Source organism: Pomacea canaliculata, linkage group LG5 (genome assembly GCF_003073045.1).
Source record: "Pomacea canaliculata isolate SZHN2017 linkage group LG5, ASM307304v1, whole genome shotgun sequence".
Lineage (NCBI taxonomy): Eukaryota > Metazoa > Mollusca > Gastropoda > Architaenioglossa > Ampullariidae > Pomacea > Pomacea canaliculata.
The window spans coordinates 32,477,829-32,498,701 of NC_037594.1; the positions used below are offsets into that span (position 1 = coordinate 32,477,829).

The following is a 20,873-nucleotide window of genomic DNA, read 5'->3' on the forward strand; positions in this document are numbered from 1 at the left end:
AGCAGTGCGTGGGGTCTACCCCAGCCTGCCCGGAGAAATATAGTTAAAATCTCTTTATGGTGCTGCTTTTTGATTCAATCACTTTCAACAATAATTTTGTGAGCTAGCCTTCCATGGGAACTCTTATTCCTGCAGTCTATAAGCTCTTAACATGACCACAGAAATATGGACAAGCATTTTCGTGGCCTACAGCCCTACACAACTACCTGAGCCAGACCCTGGCCCACACACATTTTAAAAGCAATTTGTGTATTGGGCACTTTCATGAAATATTTCTGGTACACAGCTCAAAACAGCTGGAATTATCTGAGCATGACTTTCCACATCTACATACTAAAACAGGAACAAAGTGGATGCTGTGTTTCATAAAACTGATGGACCTCTGCAATTAAGTTTCCATTTCTTGGAAATTATATTTTAATAAATTACTTAAAAAATGAATCTGTTGTTCATAGAGTAACACTGATGATGTTATACAACACTTATTATAATTTTTTTATTTGGTATTTTACCACACTTTGGACATTATCTGATATATGACTACACACATTAACTCTTTTGTGTCTGTTCTCAAAGCTTTATTTTAGATGTAACTCAGTCTTCATGTTGAAAAACACACACACACAAACATGGTATTGCAAAAAAGCAGTTTATTGTAAATAGCCTACTAATAGATAAGTTATAACCACAAGATTATTTTCATTTATGTGTTCATTATAAAGCATGTCACTTCTAGCACCAGTAGAAGGGATAGGAAGAACCACAAATAGTGCAGACCTTGTGCAGACTGGAAGCTAATAACAGGCAAATATAAAAGGAATCAATAAAAAGGTATTGAACAATGACAAAAGCACACAAGCACAGATGTTAAAAACTGGAACCTCCTTTATCAAAATGAGCATACACTCCATCACATGATAAGGACAGCAAACTTTCATCACGGTTGAATCAGGCAAATCTACTACCAGTGTGGATTGGGCACAGCCACTTCAATTCCTCCGAGTGCTTCCTTGAAACACCAACCACTTGTTGTCCATATGGCAAAGCTGTGTACACAGCTGACACATGATCCAAGATTGAAAGAGCGTTAAAGAAAATCTATGCACTCTGGCAAAGCTGAGGATGATCCTATTCATTCCAAGAATTACTGTCCAGATATAATGGATAAAAGGAGAAGTGAAAAATAAAACCAGAAACAAAATCCCTGGGTAACACAAGGTGCCTTGAAAAGGATGTCTCAAAGATTTCAGAAGGCTTAAAAAAATTTTGAAGCAGAGAAGAGCTGCATCAAGCAGCTCCAAACGAGGAAAAATTGCTTAAACTGTTACACAAATGTAACTGAATCAATATGGAAAGCTTATAAAATGTATAACTTTGTGATTTATGTGCTTAACAAAGCAACAAAAAAAATATATTTTTTAATGTAAACATTTCTCAAAATAATTACATATTAACATGTACAACAATTATCTACTCTGCATTGCATAATAAAAACTAGGGAAATGCGGTCCATGTTTGCACTGTACAAAAAGAAAATCAGTGATCCACAAGCATAATCATGCCAACAAAAATCAGCAAGGAATAAACGCCACCACTGATATGTGCAGGGTGACATAAACATCCGCCAGAGAGCATCCCATGCTGGGCTTAAGTCTCTCCATTCGATTTGTTAAAGCAACAATTTTGTTCCCACTAAACAAACTTTGTGAACTGGAAAAGGAGGCAGTGCTTGGGAACAAACTATATAATTTCTGGTCAAGCAAGCACACAAGGCCACAATGATAGTGCAAATCAGAATAGTTTGCTACAGAGCATATACAGTCATTATGATTAAATGCACTAAGCTGATGCTCTGTCATAAGACAGATGTTCACTTTTTAAGCACAAAGTCTGACAAAGGCCACCTTTGCATGGACTCAAAAACTTGCATCAAAAAAAAAAAAAACCTGACTCAATCCTATCAGCAGAGTAAAAACCTGATGTCTTTCTGTTTTGATCTACCAAGTGTGTTCTCATTACCTCCTGCTGGCTTCCAGCCTCATTCCCTCAGCATGTAACAATGTCTAAAATAAGCTTTATTTTCAAAAGTCCATTATGATGATGCTGTTAGTGGATATGAAGTTGTAGTGCACAAATACCCTTATAAAATAAAGCTGGGTATCACGATCATCTTTTCCGATGTGTTTTCTTTTAAAATGTGCATAAACAATTGAAATACAAAAATTCACAGTGCTGTTAGTGTTTGCCATTAAAAAAAAGCACATTAGTGGCTGTTTATTGAACAAAAAGCTTCAATGCCAGTCTGCCAAATATTGTCTGCCATTACATAAATTTATTCCAGCCAACACTAGTGCATTTTCTTCCTCTTTAATACATGTTAATACCAGCTTTATGATGTTCATGAAGCCCTTATGCAAAAGTGATCTTCCTTCTTAATAGCTGAATTATAAAATTATATCAAAGTAACAGAAGGCAATATACTTCAATACATTAAAACTTTTAAAAGAGTTCAAAAAAAATAAAAAAGGAAAATGTCTAATTTAATCAGAGTTCTGGTACTTTGAACAAGTGATTTACAAGAAGTATTTAAAATACAATAAGTTTTAGTAAATATCAATAAGAAAATGCCCAGTCATGCAACACTTCATCCTTTACTGAGAAAAGATGAATTACATCTTTATCTACTTGATTAAAAATTAGTGGAGAAAAACTATCCACTTAGCTCTACAGGAGGTTTTGTGGTTACACTGGAATGCAACTAACAGAAGCCTTGCATAAAAAACATTTTTCTCAAGCATCTCAACTAATTCTAACCCATAAGCAGAGGGATGAATACATCTTTTGCAAAAAGAGCCAGATACATGTGTATGCATTACTTTGGAAGTGCAGTGAAACTTACAAAATTTGAAAAGTCATGGATAACAGGGACGAAAAGAAGTAACAGCACTAAAAAACCTTCTGTTGCCCTTCCTAATCCTGGGGTTTTGGGGTTGTAAGGGTGGTGGAGAAGGAAGGGAAATAATGTGAGCAAAAGCTCTGTTAAGAATGGTTACAGTACATACTCCAGCAATGTGGCATAACTGGTTTTGTCACCTCCGAAGTTGGCATTGAGAGTGACCTTGGAATTAGTGCCGTAACAATGAGATACTTTAACAGGACCACTCCACTCGTCACCTTCGCCTTGCTTGAGGTGTGTCCACTCATTGCTGGCAACAACAGCAACAGCCTCAGCACCAGGAATCTTCACTCTGAAGTTTACGCTCTCAGGCAATCGGTTAATCTGCACCTGTAAAAAAGAAGTGATTTCAAGACTGAGAATGTCATAAAGTGTTTCCGCTTTTTAACAACACTTGAAGGAAGGTAGGGATTTACTCTTTTCCTTTTGAAACACAGAAGTAAGATGAATTACACTCTCTTCTAAAATGCAAAACTTAATGTCAACAAATGTCTAAAAATCCTTCAAAAGAAGGCAATAAATTCTGACATCAAACCCCACAAATAAACTTGCAAACTAATTGTCACCAGTGTGAGACATAAGCTGAGGGTCCTTGGGGCAAGGAAAAAATGGATTCCGAGGAAAATAGAAAGTATAAAACTTTGACTGAAGGAAAAAAGAACTGTAAGGAAAAACTGTCAGCATTTGAAATTCTAACTGTTTAACAATAATGATGCTACCTGATGCGATGAAACCATAAATCTTTTGTTCTCTGGGTCAAGGTCTTTTCTATAGCACACCCTAAGATCAATTCTTTAAGAGATATGCTATGAAAGTGTCATAGTAAACATACCTGATTGGAAAATGGTCCTCTAACAGTGGGGATGACACCAGGTTCTGCCATATAGCAGCCTTCCTTCCACTGAGCATACTGTTTTGGGAATGGGAAGACAGCCTGAGTGACTTGCTGGCAGTTGATGAGATAGTTGTACACACCTGGAAGTTCCTGTCGCTTATCGGCAATGAGCAATGCATAAATCTGCAGCTTGAAGAAGCCAGTGGTAGGAAGATTTGCTATGAAGGTGATGTACGATCCCAGAGTATTAGAGAAAACGAAGTCTGGGAACTCCTCCTCCTGCTCAACAGAGATGAGATTCGCTGTCACCCGCATAGGCGCCTCAGACTTAAACTGAATGGTGACTGTGTTGACATCAAGGTGAATGATGGGGTCTTGGTGGGAGACAGCAACAAGACCAAACTCAGAAAATTTGGGCTGAGCTCCCAAGTAACCAGGTGGCAATTTGGGCATTGGTGTTGTTTTGACATCTTCCTGGCACAGCACAAGAAACTGGGCTACATGGTAGAGGGTCTGGCCCTCTGTTGCTGGGTTGTTAGCATAAATCTCAAGTCCATATTCCCCGCGTCCTGGGGCAGTGATGTTGAAGTAAGCAGTGTTCCCAACTGTGCGGTGGATAACATACGCCTCCAGCTCAGAATCACCAATGCGGTTGTGCTTCAGCTTGGCCATGAACTGCATGGGACAGGGCTGGCGGATCTGCAGCTCAGCTTTGCCATCCCGTGTGTAGATTGTGCATGACTGCTGGTAGGTTGTCAGGCCATAGCGGTAGAATGCAGACCCTACACCCCAGGATGAGCTTGAGCATGGTGGGTAGGGTTCGGGAGGAACATCAGATACTGCCTCATGTTCAATCTTGTATTCGCAGACCTGGGCAAAATTGTAGTCCTTGGTTTCTGGTGTGTCCTCTTTGGCATAAATGAAAAGCATGTACGAGCCTGAGCAGGGTAGACGAAGAGAGAAAGAGGCAATTCCACCTGTGCTTTCTTGAATACAATACCTGTAAAAGGAAAATTTTGCATAACCAGAAATCTAAAATGATAACAGCACTGCTGCACTGATCTTCCATATTCTTGAGCTCTATCTCTTACTTCAACTTCAAATCATACAGGTCCCATAATCTAAGACTATGACATCTGAGTAATAATTCAATGAATTTCATGTCAACTTCAATTACAAAAACTTTTATGAGAGAAGACGAGACTGATCATAGAATATGGTTGGCAGAACAAGGTCAAGAACTGACGATAATAAAGATATGCTTGAATTAATAATGGCTTGTTCAAAAACCAAGTGATTAAAAAGTGAAGAAAAACACCTATGTATCAAGAAAAAGTGTAAATGATACTGAGGATTTTACAAATCAGAAAGCCTCACCTATTCAGCTTAACACCATTGTATTCCTCCACACCACCTTCAAACTGGATGGTGAAGCTGAAAAGCACTGCAAGTCTATGTGCTGGGTATCGAAGGCGAATGTGTATTTCACCTCGGCTGTAAATGACTGCAGTGCGGTGAGTCACAAACTCCAGGCCATACTTGAAAAATTGTGGCTTCATGTGAGGCATGTTCTCAAACTCTTCCAGGGTGACGGGTCTTTCCAGCAGCTGCCACCGTGGGTCATCAGGAAAGTGGGTGTAGATGAGCTGGTGAGGGTCTGGCAGGAAGAAGTACTCATCAAGCTGGTAGTGGAACTCTTCTGTAGAAGCTTGTTTGCCAATGATGCGACGTGCTGCCCAGTGTGCATCAATAAGGCACCAGGTGCCATAGATATAGATTGCATTCCAAGAGTGCTGGTTCTGGCCTGGTGAGAACTTCATGCCTGGCGTGTAGTCAGCACCTTTGGCATAACCACTGATGATTTTGGAGTGAAGTCCTGCATAGCTGCACAATAATGCTTTACCCTTTAAACAACTACATTTGATGAATCCACTACCACTTTTCTTCTGCAGTCATTACACAGATTTTTGCAAAAATCTATTTTATTTTTAATCAGTAATCAAATTAAGTTTCACTGACTTTTTTCTGGAAACACACATCACTTCAAATCACTCTTATACCATTTGGAAATCACGAGTTTAAAAAGGCCTTTAAACAATAACACTGTTGAGCTCTTACTTGCACATTGTATCAAAGACCATTGCATAAGTTGTTGTGCCTGTCTTCAGCCCCATGAGTACTTCCTCAGGGCTGCCCTTCTCCACACGATCAAAATTCATTTCTTTCAAGTTTTTAGTTGCAAGCCATCGAAATATGACACTGAAAAACACAAATAAAGTCTTTACAATTATGTTGTGTACCAGGCCGACATAATCCAAACTGAGCCAGGGAAATAGAGAATCAGTCAAGAAATCAATAACTAAATAAAAACCACACTCTTGGCAAATACAAAATTGCTATGATGCTTACCGCACTTTTTCAATTTCATTTGTGATATTCTTTGAATAGATAAGATCCCAAACCAAATCACGGAAGCTATTGTGGTCCGACTTGGACACCTGAAATAGGAAACATTACATTTATAATAAATGCCTCTAAAAGGTAAAAGGAAAAAAAATCAACCTACCAAAAAAATAAATCAGTAAAACTCTGACCTATTTCCAGGAAGAACTGATTCAGGTAAAACTCCCTCATGGGCAAGCATCCTAAAAATTTGCATCAATAAATCTAGAAACAAATTCAGGACCTCTAGGAGTCTTTGTGCCTAAGACATCTATGTTTAGACTACACACAACATGAACAATAATAAGGCAACACTCTTGGAATAGTATATATTTTTTCTTTCTTTAATCCTCAACTTACCTGAATGGCATGGTCATCCACACTCTGCAGGACCTGTCGGTCAATGGCTTCCAGAGAGGGTTTCTGCTGGGGACCACCAGCAGCAGGCCCAGGTGGTGGTGCATCACCTTTGTCCTGCTTAACAGGGATCAGGCGGAAGTCCTGTGGGGGAGCAGGAGGTGCTTGACCGAGGGACCTCTGCTGCACATCCAGTGGCTTTGTACTGGCTGGGACTGACTGCACAGTAGCCTGAAAAAGGTTTTCCTCTATATATGACAAATCAAAGCTGAAACCTGTAGCTAGACTACTTATTCTGAAAATGTAACAGCAGTTTCTCTTCTGGTGGAAACAGTAGAAGTTAAGTTTGACCTGAATTTATAGAGGATTAAACTTTGCATGACATTTATTCACTTTCTCCAAAAGCTCTAGCATTAGCTTACTATCTTTCCATTTCCTTTTTCTGCATCAGTCTGATGCACTGGAAAATTTAACCCTAAACAGGATCTATCTGTAATCTGACATCAAGGAGTCATTTTTACATTCTGTGCACATTCACTGTATCCCCTAACTGCGATCAACATAGTTTTACACAACATCAAGAAAAAGGACAACTTAAATCATGCTTATTTTGTTTTTAATAAAACATGCATGAAAGCACATCGTGCTGATTCTTCCTACCTGCTGAGGCTGACCAAAGTCCATCTGTCCCGAGCCAGGAGCATATGCTGGGTAGCCCTGGCCACGAGAGGGTGCATAGTGGGTGATGATGGCCTGTTGTCGAGTATCAGGCATGGTACCATACAAGTACTGCTGCTGCAAAAGCTCTGGAGGAGGAGGAGGAAGGTTATCTGCGTCCTCAAGGTTTAAGTTGGCTGTACCACTTGCCAACTGAAAAAAGAAAGTGTGTATATACAGCCTAGATACTCATGTTCTCTGTTCTTTATCCTTAAAAAGTAATGAATGGGCATTTATAACCATCAATATCTGCCAGCTTTTTCCTTTTGGCAAGGAAGTACTGAGGCAAATAAAAATGATGTAAAGGAAGAAAAGTTTCACTTATTTTAAATAGTTTAAAATGGATTTTATTATATGGAATACAAGCAAATGCCATTTTCACTTATTTTATGTAGTAAACATACCCCTGCAACACCTGGTCGGTAAGCACCTGGTGCGGTGGCAGTGCCACCAGTCTTTCCTACGGCAGTTCGGCGATCTGGTGATTCTTGGTAAAAAGCCTGCTCTTGCTCTTTGGGAGAGGCATAGTGCACATAGTACTGGCAGATGTGAGTGTAAGTGTCTCCATCTTTAGCAGGGTCATTACCATAAACTTCAATTCCGTATTCACCTTTTGCAGGAAGAGTGGCTGTTACCTGTTTGACAAGTTGGAAGAATAAGCTTTAGTCATTTTGCTTATGCTGTGCTTGAAAAACCCAAAGGCCAGACTGAAGTGATGATACACAACTGATTGTGACATTATCACTTAAAAAGACCAATAATCGGATATTTTTGTATATGTATCATAGATACAATGAAAACAATACTAATGATGAAAAAAGATGTGAAAAATGCATGAAACATCATGTCAATTGGTCTAAAATCTTAAAATTGTTTTACATCAAAAATGAACATGTGTAATATTTTCATAGGTGGCAAGTTAACATCCAATACTGTGTCTAAATTGCACATGCATATCATGTGTATTATAAAAGCAAAATAATAAAAAATCTGATATCCCGAATATTATTTGATGTCTTGATCTGCTGTTTAGTGGACACAAGTTTGACATAAGAAAATAAGTTTGCAATATGCTGTTTATATCATGCTGTAAAACCCTTTTTTTGAAATATAAATTTTGTCAAACAGAATCGTTCTTTTATTACAGCAAGTGAATGAAACAAAAACAGTAGCTGAACTATTGTTGATTTAAACTGAATTATGTTATCAGCTCCAGGGTTTACCATTAACACAGAATTGACCTGTTCAAGAAAACCTTACCTGAACTACATCCCCAGTGTCCTTCTCAGTAATGCACTTCTCTAGTTCCTCATCGCGCATACCATTTTTTCTCAGCTTGCAAAGAACAAAAGCTGGCTTTGTCTTCTTAAACTCCAGGTTGACCTGGCCATCTTCTGTAGTGACAATGCCTTCAGGAGGGTTGGCTACAAGCCCCAGCTGGTCAACTGCCACACCTGGACCCCATGAGGAATCTGAGCATGCTGGGAGAGGAGCAGCATCGCTTGAAGCAGTGTCTGCAACTACCTACAACAAGAAGAATATTACATGAACCATAATCTCAAAGTTAATTATAAATGTGTAAGATATACAATAGACATACATGTCATGTCTTTGGTCTCTCTACTGATATATAAAAACTTGATAGTTAAAAACTAAAGGTGCCACAAAATAAATCAATGATAAAAGATCTACCAACAGATATCTAGAATTTCTGTTTAATGAATGAGGTGTCTTGTTCAAAAGGTAGGTAGTTCAATATGCTGCCTCTCTAAATCTGATGTAATAAGTCTCAGACATCATAACCATGCTCCAGCTCTGCTCAAGTTCTGCATCAACATTTATATTTCATATTTCTTGCGGTTATCCCACATCAATACCAGATAGTCAAGTCTGTTGTCTGACCAGCAAGCTGTATTTTCTTATGCTTAGGATTCTGGTTGTGGGATAATCAACTGTCTAATACACAAATAGTTGATCTTGGCTACAGAATATCTTATTTTGTGGCTGCAGGCATAATATCACTTAAAACAGCTTTTGTGTCAGGACTTAGGGATACAAGCATTGAGATATAAAAGTTTATTTCCATACAAATGACGTCATAATTAATACACCAGCTCATGTGGGAATAGGAAAGAAAGCAAAGAGAAGGAAAGCATCTTTAGAATGTACATAGCAAAATGTTCCACAAAAACCAATGTGTGTTAATACGCACCTTGTACTCACAGGAGGCAGTGAAGATGTTCTTGACACCCAGTTCCCCTGTCAAAAGTTGGGCAAAAATGGTAAAATAGTACTGGCCAGCTTTTGGTGCACGGAAAACAAAGGTACCTGTCTGGTTTTGACCATGATGTTGCAAAGCAAAATTTTTTAGCTTCTGTCCCTGGTATGTCTCTTCTCCAGTATCCGCAAAAGTGATCTTGTATGTAAAGTTTGTGGGCTTGCAGTATCCAAGTGTCAAAGCAATTCGACCTACAATGAAGAAGAAACAGCATTACCCATTTTTCTAGTCAAAATTAATTTCTCAGACATAAATTCACACAGCCTCCTTAGTGCATAAAAGCAAAAAATATCTAAAATTTCTATAATTTGAAGAAAAGTGTGTAAACTTTGAGAGCACAAATAAGGGTTTTTATGATAAAAGTGAGCATCTGGTAATAGTTTAGTATAACTTATTTTTGTTTAAAGCATAAATTGTGCTGAACACACAAACAGTTAAATTCAACCTACTCACGTATCACATTAATGTAAATTAGTGCCCAATTGTGCACTATATGTCAACAAGCATCTGATAATTTCAAAAAGAGATTGCTTGTTTAAAAATCATCCACAAACTAATAAAAATAAAAAGCCCATGTGAAAATTGTTAATCTGATGAGTAAATAAAATGCTAAAATCTGTAATATCCACAATACAACTGATTATGCAGTTACCTTTCTTTGTTTCCACTACTCCATTATGATGGGAGACAAAAAACATGCCACATTTAAAAAAATAGGACTTGACAAGTGGAAGATTCTCAAAGTCAGCCAGTGTGATTGGGCGCACCAACAGCTGCCACTCTGACGGTGTGCCCAGTGAGAATAAATCAGCTGTTCTGGGTCAGTCAGGAAGTAGAAGTCATCATACTCATACACCTGTCAGCATAGACATCCAAAAATCTCTGTTCAGGCTTTGTAACAGCTAATAAAAATGCTTTTATAAAATACTGCCATAAGGGATATGCATTTATTTCTACTGTCAATAATTTCAGCACTTTCACATTTATAAATGAATTCAATAAAATCATTATTGAAAAAAATGGCAAAACTTTTAAAATTAATTACTAAAAAAATGAGATATTACAATCAGTATGATGTGTCTATAAATCTTACTGAACTATTTTTGTGCTTTCTCTAACGTATGTCCCTTACAAATCCAATATTATTGCATGAATAAACGAAAGTTAAAAGCAGTAAAGTTTCATTGATAATGCATATTTAAAGTAACAGAATTCTGGATTAATCTTATATCTAAAGATTCATTGTTGTCCTAATCACCTCTTAATCACCTTCTGACTTCAGGTTTGTTTAGTAATATTTCTGTTATATAAGTGAATGTATGCATGTGCATCTTTTAACAGTTTTCGTGATATCTGAACTGGTTCTGAAAAAAATTCCTAGCACTAAGCCTGACTTCAAGATCTTCAAGATTCTTTATTCTGTCACTCTAAAAGGTTGGGGAGTACTGAGATATTAAAAATATATCCATACATGTTCACACACATTCCTATCTTTATAAATAGTATCTACTTATTCACACACAAACACACTGGTTGGTTTATGATAGCTAATAAAAAAAATCAGCAAGAATACATGTATTTATTTTAAACTTCATTTTTCTTTCAAGAGACCTTTATTTACTTTTCTTCTTCGGCTGTCAAAAATTATAATGAGCAACAAATACCTTCATGCATTTTAAAATAATAACTGTGCACACTTACCAGATTCTCTGGCATGTTTTTCTCTGAGACCAGGTAACGAGTGGCCCAGTGTGAGTCAACCAGATACCAGTTGGAATCAATCAGTACAGCATTCCAGCTATGATTGTAGTCTGTTCCCTTGAACTTGTCACCAGGGCGATAGTCCAGTCCCTTGGCAAAGCCTGTCAGCACCACGGCAGTCACACCAGAATACCTAACAAAACAGGAAATAACAGATGTGTCATGATGCACAATCTGCAGATATAAAAGCATTATTTGAAATATTTCTGAAGTATTTTAAGTGGAAAAAATGAGTGTTCTTTGGTATAATATTTTTTTAGTCACTAACACAGGTTTAACAGTGATATGTCCTCATGTCCTCATCTGGCTTGTAACCTGTCAAAGCCGTTTAAAATCTTGAAGGACTGAAATCATGGCCCATGTGAACTACACAAATTTCATCATAATTTACCAAAAAAAAACACAACCAAACTATTTAGCATGACATTTTTTTTAGTTGACACAAATTTTACCTGCACATGGTTTCAAAGATGCGAGCATATGTGCCCTGTTTGTTTTTGAAAGACTGCAGAACCTCCTCTGGGCTCCCAGGTTTGGCACCATCTCGGAAAGAGATGGTGTACATATTCTTTGATGTCATCCATCGAAATATTGCTCTAGGGGTGAAAAAAACATTTTAAAAAGACATCAAATGAGAACAAATAAGCATAAGTTTAAACTATTTATGTCTTTTTTTAATATTAATCCTATAGCTAGCTTTTCTCACTCTGCTGAAATAAAATTTACAGTAAAAAGAAATTGAACAATGGCGTCCTTAATCATTTTCAAAATTTTTTTCCAATTTACTTGCAAGTATTTCAGCCATTTTGTTTTATCAAAACTATGTTTTATCAAAACTTTCACAGACAAAAATATGTTGCGAAACCAGTTTCACCAAAAAAATTGTCATAGCAGGTAATACGAAGAATGGGAATTACCTGCACTTGTCAAGATCTGACTGCAGGTTGGAGCTGTAAACCAAATGCCAGATGAGATCAATGAAGTTGTCATGATCTGTTTGTGCCACCTGCAACACAATAGCAACACATGCACAATCAATACCCAGTAATATCAAAATATCACTGATCTAATGACCAAATTTCCACACTTTTGAAAATAGTTAGCACAGGACAGACTACAAGCTTCAGCTATCTGCAGAGAACGTGTGCACTTTTTGCGTTTCGGCGAGATAACAAGGATCACACATACACCAAAAGTACCTTCCATAATAATTTTCTGCATATATCTTTGGCACACCTAATTATATAATGGTCCATAAACATGCTGCTAAAAAGTACATAGAAGTGAAGTAAAAACACAAAAAAACTGTAATAAATAATTAAATAATACCATGAAATTAGTAATAAAATAAAGCAAAAATTATGACATTAATGTTTCAAAAAGCTAGGCACCTGTACTGCATGGTTGTCAATGTGGTAGAACTGCTGCACATTACGGTACAAGTCAAACTTTCGGTATCGAGAATGGACAGGAGGTGCATTGACTTGTTTGGCCTTGGCATCGTCAGGCCGCCAGTCACGGGGAGCCTTGATCTGCATGCTGGCTATGGGCTGTTAACACTGCAATACACAATTTATCAAAGAATATTTCTGTCTTTTATAACAACATAATCTATTTCTAAATTCTCAAAAACAATGAAAGATAGATATGCTTGAAATATTTTACTTCCTAAAAAAAAAATGTTTCTGTCTGCATTATAACAAATTAAATGCTATATACATAAAGGAAACTAACTTTGATCTGCAATTAAAAAGCCACGAATCATTTTAATGCCATAATCTTTTCTTAAATTACATCAAACAACTTGTGACAACACTTTTGTGATTGGCACACCCAATGTCAACTTCCAACTTTAATTTCCCCCCTGCATTTTTACAAAGTTATACACAGAACAGTCAATATACTTTGCTCTTATACACTGCCAACATTAACACCTTGTTCTGTATGGTCTACCTGCTACATTTAAAATCTTATTCACATGATCCTATATTCAATATATTTAAGTGGCAAAGTAGAATATGTATGTGATCATAAATATATAAGGAAACATTAGCACTTTAATTTATGTGCCTCAAAATTTAAACTGTAACTGGTTATAAAACAATGGTTAATCATATCATGACGAGGGACAATTTTTATTTAGTGATAACTGTCCACGTTACATCCAAACTAATAAAAAAAAAAAAAAAAAAAAATTGAAGGTCTTTTTCCACACAAAATAAAGAGGCAGTTCGTTCAGTGCACACACACACACAAACTTTTGTCCACACAATGATGCAAAGAGTCTCACATATTGCTGAAAGATGCCCAGATGTCAACAAGTTATGAGGAAACAACAGTAATAAACTCCAAGGAACTGCTTATTTTTCTGCACTCTCCCCATACAGATCAGCATTCAACATGGATGCACTGTCAGCATGAAATGCGCCAATGCTATCTTGCCAGCAGCTTAAAAACCAATATCTGGCAATCACACCTGACTACTTGAACTTACTCCTGTAGCTATTCTCAGTCTCTGCCAACTAACTGCCCAACATTCCAAACATCTGACTCTGCAACTGCCGTGGTTTTCGCCAACTTAACATCCTGCCAGCAGCCACCACATACACAATACAACGACTGTCTATCAGCCTGCTTCCCAAAATGTCATCTTTCACAGTCTCTATTTCACATCACAAGCAGGCGCTCTAGTGCATGTACAAGTCCTTAAAACCGCTTTCAGGTTACCCTTTGTTAGTGTTAGTACCATAAAGAGAAAACACACGATGAATCACACCTTTTTTCAGCAAATATCCATAGAGGCTCAATCAAGAAGTCTTTGCAACAAATATTGTTGGTTAACTCAGTTTCACCCAAACACCAAGAAAACTATCCCAAATATAATTTTCTTAAGCCAACTTTTCAGTGAAGAATGATTTGATCTGAAAATATCAACTTTAGCTGCAGGTTTTTTGGTGCCCCTTTCCAAGCTGCTTCAAACATGCACTGTCAGCTTAAATGCTTCTTTGGTCCCAACACCTCATGTCTTCAATCCTGCTGTTTCCAATCTAGCCACCTGCTATAAATAGAACTGTTTACTTCTGTTCCCCTTGGGTCAAGGGAAGGAGGTGCACAAGGAGGGAGGAGTGTGCTCAAATCAGTCACTTTCAGCTCCAAAAATATCCCAACTTCTCTTGGCTTTTCCTCCTCCCCCACAACTCAGACTGGTGTTTTTACCACCTTACATGCCCCATGATGTACTATATACTGCTAACTCTTCCTCCTCTTTGGGTTGTTGTTGTTGGAGAGAGGGGGGGGGTCATAGCCTGGTGGTTACTGTGTTCAGCTTCCCAACAGAATGTCGTCAGTGAGAGCTTTGCAGGCCCGAGTATAAAACTCACCCTGCCCATGAAAGAAGGCAAAAGGCTATGAAAAATGATACTGGCTCTGCCTCCTACCCATACCCAGAAATGGTGAAACATTTTATGTCCACTGTTCATATGTCCAGATGTGAGATCCTCTGCCTTTCTATTTCTTGGTTGTGGAGACAAGAGCCGATGCTACCCTTTCTATAAGCAGTGTACTTGGAGAAATGAAAGACTAATAAGGATGAACAGCATGGCTACAATGGCTACATAACAGAATGTCAGTTGGTCTTTTCTGCGCAGCAGCAAGAAAGTTAATGTGTTGACTGGAGTCAGAAAAAGGGTGGAGGGGGGAATTACTATATTAAGTAGTTGTCTATATGATTTCTAAAGAAATTAACACACTTTACTTAATCGTGCTCTCAGCCTATTAAACAGAATGTTTTTCTTCTAAAGAGCACTCACTTTTAACTTACATGTTACAGGAGTTTGTTCTTGACTAGTTATGTCAGTATTTAAAAAGTAGAGATTAAAACCTACGAATAATTTTGTTTCCTATTTGTAATGATCTGTACAATGACTGTGGGGAATTGTCCATAAGCTCACTGATTTAGATCAGTTGTTCTCAAAGTGTGGCCCAGTGGACCACTCATGGTCCACATGCATGTCAGTTGGTCCGCTGCTGACAGCCATCAAATGTCAGCAAAGTGATGTTTAAATCACCAGATATACTAATAAGTCCAGTGTTGATTTCACACAAGTTTTAATTTTATCAATGCCCAACTGCTTTGTCATCCTTTACCCCTTAGTAGCGCAGTGCACTTCTATTTTTAATTTTTATGTGTACTTTGCAAGGAATGTCATTTTATGTAAACGTATTACTATACTACTGTCACAAAAGTACATTTAGTTTTGAATTGAAATGAAAAAAATGCAGCAATTTACATTTGAAATTCACGGTACAGAGTGATTTTAGACCTTGGTGGTCCGCCATATTTTTTTACTTTAGTACAATGGTCTTAAATACTTTAAGAATTCCTGATTAAGATGATTAACTCAACTTATTATCCCCCCCCCCTCTAGACTCTAATCTCAAGCACTTTTCATCTTATAAGCTTGGATAATAAATGTAAATAATTTACTACAACAGACCCTATGTCAGCTATCACAGCTGTAACAATGCCAACATAAATGATGTCTCACAATAAAATATACTATTTATAGTGCATGAAAGACTGAAATTGTGCATTCATGAGCAGTGCTGTCAAAAATACACTGGACATGTTCTTGTGCATACAAACATCAATACGTGGATTTTAATGCATTTGTTATTTTTATATATATGAATGAAAATGTGTGTGCTTATAAAGTGTGCTGCAAGAGGCATTTGTGGTTAGCTTGCAGCACATAACATTTTTCTTGCCAATGAATAATCAAACTATAAACATTTACAAGTATCTGCAAGCATCTTAATCCATAAACATGTGCAATTCACAGAAGACTTGTTTTTCATTGCTTTGTTTTTTTAAATAAAGACTTTCACCACTTTTCTCTTTGAAAACACCAAAAATCTACTCCTGTCAGAAGGATCAATGTAGTAATAAATGCTGACCAGAAAAGTCCCCCATGTACCCATTCATACAACCCCAAACCACAGCTAAAACCAGTCAGAAAAGTTGAACAAGCACAATACTTTATTTGTCACTAGACACTTTGCACACCACTGACTGCCACTTCAGTCTGCACACAAAGGCATATTATGCAGGACACGCAGCACAGCATGCCTGTTTACCTCAGTGAATCTGACAAGATTTTGATCTGACAATGGTCTTTGTGCTACTTTTGCTGGACTGCTTCTACTTACATATTGGAGCACCTTGAGCCTGACAAGTTGCGGAGAATAAGCAAATGTAGCAAAGCTACCTGAAATAATGTAAACTGCTGGAAAACAAAATGCTGCAATCAAAATGACTGAAGAAATAGCTACATGCAGAACTGTCACTTTTGACTTTTAGGAAAAATTGGTTAGAACTTTCTGGACTACCCTGTACCGTTTCTCATCTTCTATCACAATATTTTGATGGCCTCAATGTTTTTTTCTGATTTTTTATTTGAAAGCTACCACATAACATGAAGCACACTCTCATGCTGTCAGCAACATTAACTCTTTACAGTTTACTCAAACAATAGTACAAAAAAAAGCAAAAACAAACCCATGTCTATTCAGTATTTGAGCAAAAAATTGTAAACCGAACAGAATTTGACTACCAAATATGAATAGCAGTAATGGTATGCAAAGGAACCACAATGTCCACAACTAATAATCTTTCCTTTTCTGTCTTTGGCCCAGTTTTTGGTCAAGTATACCACCAGACTCTACTCCCACATTTTTTAATGACTCATTCTCATTGTCACGTCATCTATATCTTTTCTTTCTGTTACAGACATTTGTTCCACTGCAGAAAACATATCTCATAACATTATAGTAAAAAAGCAATGATAGACAAATCACATCTGCTGCTTCAGCAACAGGTTTTTCAAAACAAAAGTCAAAGAAGAGTGGAAGAGTGTGTTCAGCCAACACATAAAAGACTCTACAGCCCCATTTACTAGTGCTTGGCACAACATCTACTTTAGTCTTTTAACATATTGTGCAGTTGTTTGTTTAATGTTTGACATTGGCAAGTTTTACAAGATAATGAAGTTCAATTACACAGCACCATTTCCCCCCAGCACCACCTGGGATCAAAGTGCTTTAGATGCACACATGCAGGTGCACAACCACATATCCTTTTTTAAGAATAGATATAGCAAATGCACCTTCATACATGAGCATATATCACATACACAACCACTACACTGCCACCACCGCCCCCACACACAAACACACAGGGTGGCGGAAACCAGAGTACCCTTAAAAAAACAAAAAACAAACCAATAGTCAGAACTGTAAAGAGTCAAGATATGAACCCATGATACCCTGTTCTTGCTGTCTAACACTAAAACAAAAAGTCTTAGCGCAACAGTCTGTATCTGTCTGCTATGTGACATATAATGTCTTTACTTCAGTACTTTCAACATCTGTGCAGTCCTTGGCAGTGTTCTCATAAATCTTTATATTATTAATTGTTAAAAGGAGTATACAGACCTCGGAAGAGGAACAAAGTAATAAAGATAAGAAGAGATGGAAATGAGCATCTACTGCAGAAGAAAACCGAATGCTCATCAATTGCTACAATCAAAGAAGCTCCATGAAATTCACAGTGTATGATTAAGTCAAAAAAAAAAAAAAATAAAGAACGAAGAGAAGCACAAATGCACTGAGTTAGCATAACCATTTGTAGATATCAGCAGTAGAAATCAGCATGTTTAGCAAGTTGTTAGCTTTAGTACTAAGGATGAGAATAATAATGAGTGTAAAATAATTTAAACAAATTATTCTCAGAAGATGCTATGAATATTGACAAAATACTAATTTTGTGTGTTAACCAGTGTCTGTTTTAAATATGCAGACAAAATTGTTTAAATTAAAATTTTAGCATTGTTATTGTTTTGTCTCATAGCCAACATAATGATACAGAGAGATTTTCCCCAAACTGTTGGTACGTTTCTAGAAAAAATAGTTGGTTTAAGATCAATACCAGAAATGTGCCACTTTACAGACAGAAAAGTTATGTAGATAATTTTGTATAATATACAGATCTTTTTATATTATAAGCGGCATAAAAATGTCAGCCTGCTGAAGTAGCCGGACTGAAACTGCTACCGTGACCCCCAGAGTGCAACTGTCTGGTGCTGCCGACTGCACCATCGATCACCAACCTACCCTAGCACGGCCAGCCAAAAACCGACAGGCAAAATAAAGGATAGAATGGATATAAAAATGAAAATTGAAACCGTAACTGATGACTTGTTTATCGACAGAATGACTTTGTCCTACCGTATACCTGATACCTGCAACACAGTCGTTGGCTGCGGTAGTTTTTCTTTGTGAAAGCTGGGGAAGGTCTAAATTTTGGGGCAATGAAAGCAGCACAGACGCTGCAGCTACAAAGCAGAATAATCTATTAACAGGTGCATTGATGAAAATCATTTAAAAATGAATGTATTGTGTTCACACTACTATCGAAGAAAGCCGGTTTATAATACGCACACTCCCACGTTCAGATGTTGTTAATCATACGACTACCCTAACCCACCCTCGATTCTTTGGTAGCAAAGCTGACGTACTGATTGCTGCATATCTGGCGTGAACAACTTATTTTGGAACTAGCTCGGTTTCGTAGCGACTTTGTACTACACCTATCCTGCATCGTATTATCTGTCTAGACAACCAAAACGCTCCTTGTTCAGCTGTTGACACTTTGCCAAACATGGGCATTGCTGGCGAATTTCGATCGAGCCGCTTCCGGGTGGAATCTAAGGAAATAGTGAGTCGGGCGGTTAAAAGTGAAACACTTCAAGGTACTCAGGTGCATGCATGATAAGAAAGACTGAAAGTTGCTGTCTTACCTGACTGCAAGCTGGGTTGAGTGGCGGCGAGGGTGGAAGACAGAGTTCAAAGCCAAGGCTAGGAGCGGAGAGTGAGCGGCTCACCGTGTATGCGCAGAGCTGGTGCGCACAGGGCGGCACGGAATGTGTAGCGTGCCTGCCCAGTGACAACAGGCGAGGGGAGGCAACATCGCCAGGGTCTTTGTCTACCAAGTTCTGAAGTTTTTCATTGCAGTCATTTCTTGTGTGATGTGTAGTTACTAGCAAACTATACTTCAGTTTGATGTGCATTCATGATTAAGACGCTGACGCATTCAACAAGTGGATTCATGTGTATGCACACTATATAGTCTGTGTGTGTGTGTGTGAGCGCGCGCGCGTGTGTATGTATGATTACTGTTTAAGTTCAATATGTAATTTGATCATACAGATCGAGGAGCTATGGTCAAGCTTACAGGTGAATGTTTCTCTCAAGACAATAGCACTTGCAAAACACACACACACATTAAACAATTTAGCATTCACTTTATTACACATTTCATAAACAACATATAATACTGCCAGGGCCGTGCTTAGGGGCAGGCGGACGAGGCATCTGCCTAGGGCCCCGCGCTTCAAGGGGCCCCGCGCTTTTGATTGATATGTGACTTTAGATCCCAACTAAAACCGTGTGATCGTGGCGTGAGGGCCCCGCACATGCCCTTTGCCTCGGGCCCCGCGGGGGCTAAGAACTGGCCTGAATACTGCGATAAAAAGGAAATTATTTTAGAAAAATCGTTGTTAGAGAAAATATAACTATAATGACATTCTTCATATTGGTTCTCAGTACAGGCGCACCCCAAGGTTGGGTCCTCTCTCCCTTTCTTTGTTGCCTCTTCACAATGTCTCAGTTCACGGATCCATTTTGATGGTGAAGTTTGCCGATTACACTATATAACGATGTAGGGTTTCATTACGATCGAACAACGATCGATGTATCGTCATGGGGTGGATCACCCGCATAGTGGCGTGTTGCAGTGAAAATAGTGTACATTCACTCACTGAAAATGATGGTCGTCTTCAGCAGGCCCTGTACGGAGCCTTTTGTCATCAACGGTGAGACCATTGAGCAGGTTGACCATTTAACTGTTAACAAGTTCGTGGGAACCACCACCTTGAATGACCTGCAGTTGGAAAATGATGTGGTGTCGACTATCAATTAAGAAGGCCCAACAACTACTTTACTTTCTGCAAAAGCTGAAAAAGTTCGGCCCTAGAAGGGATCGCGATATTCAGGTGTATTAATTTGCATGTGCATGTGAAAGGACTACGTACGCGTGTGCCTCATTCATGTTCCAGCACAAGGAGAGGATCGAATTTTCATTTTCTTTTGCATTTCATTTCTTGGGTACACATAATAATGAACATATAATAGTGCGAATCATATATTCGTATTGTATTCAATTCCCGATTCCCGCATAATAGTGTGAGAAGTGTCGCGGTGTGTGTGATTCATTATTGCCGAGTAAGTGGCGGCCATCAAGACATATGTTCATCGTGCAATGTCACTTAGCAAACAAATTAATTCTTCTTCTGTCTCAAAATTTCAACATTCAGAGGAGTTGAACAAACAAGTTAACTGTTAAGTGCATTTACTAATGCCTGCAAGTTGTTATAGAATGCCTATCACTATAGTGCTTAGAGCTCAACTGG

General features: G+C 38.1%; 1 protein-coding gene across 1 annotated transcript; it reads right to left on the minus strand.

Annotated features, from left to right (window-relative positions):
* Positions 1 to 630: 630 nt before the first annotated feature.
* On the minus strand, positions 631 to 19,355 carry LOC112563776. Its single transcript, XM_025238100.1, is given in 17 exon segments — positions 631 to 3,286; positions 3,789 to 4,791; positions 5,169 to 5,675; positions 5,910 to 6,050; positions 6,201 to 6,289; positions 6,594 to 6,821; positions 7,251 to 7,460; positions 7,712 to 7,942; positions 8,568 to 8,831; positions 9,520 to 9,776; positions 10,238 to 10,369; positions 10,372 to 10,441; positions 11,287 to 11,479; positions 11,799 to 11,942; positions 12,264 to 12,352; positions 12,738 to 12,905; positions 19,203 to 19,355. Coding segments are annotated over 16 exon segments (3,942 nt in total). The 5' UTR covers positions 12,885 to 12,905; positions 19,203 to 19,355; the 3' UTR covers positions 631 to 3,049.
* Between the last annotated feature and the right edge of the window lie 1,518 nt (positions 19,356 to 20,873).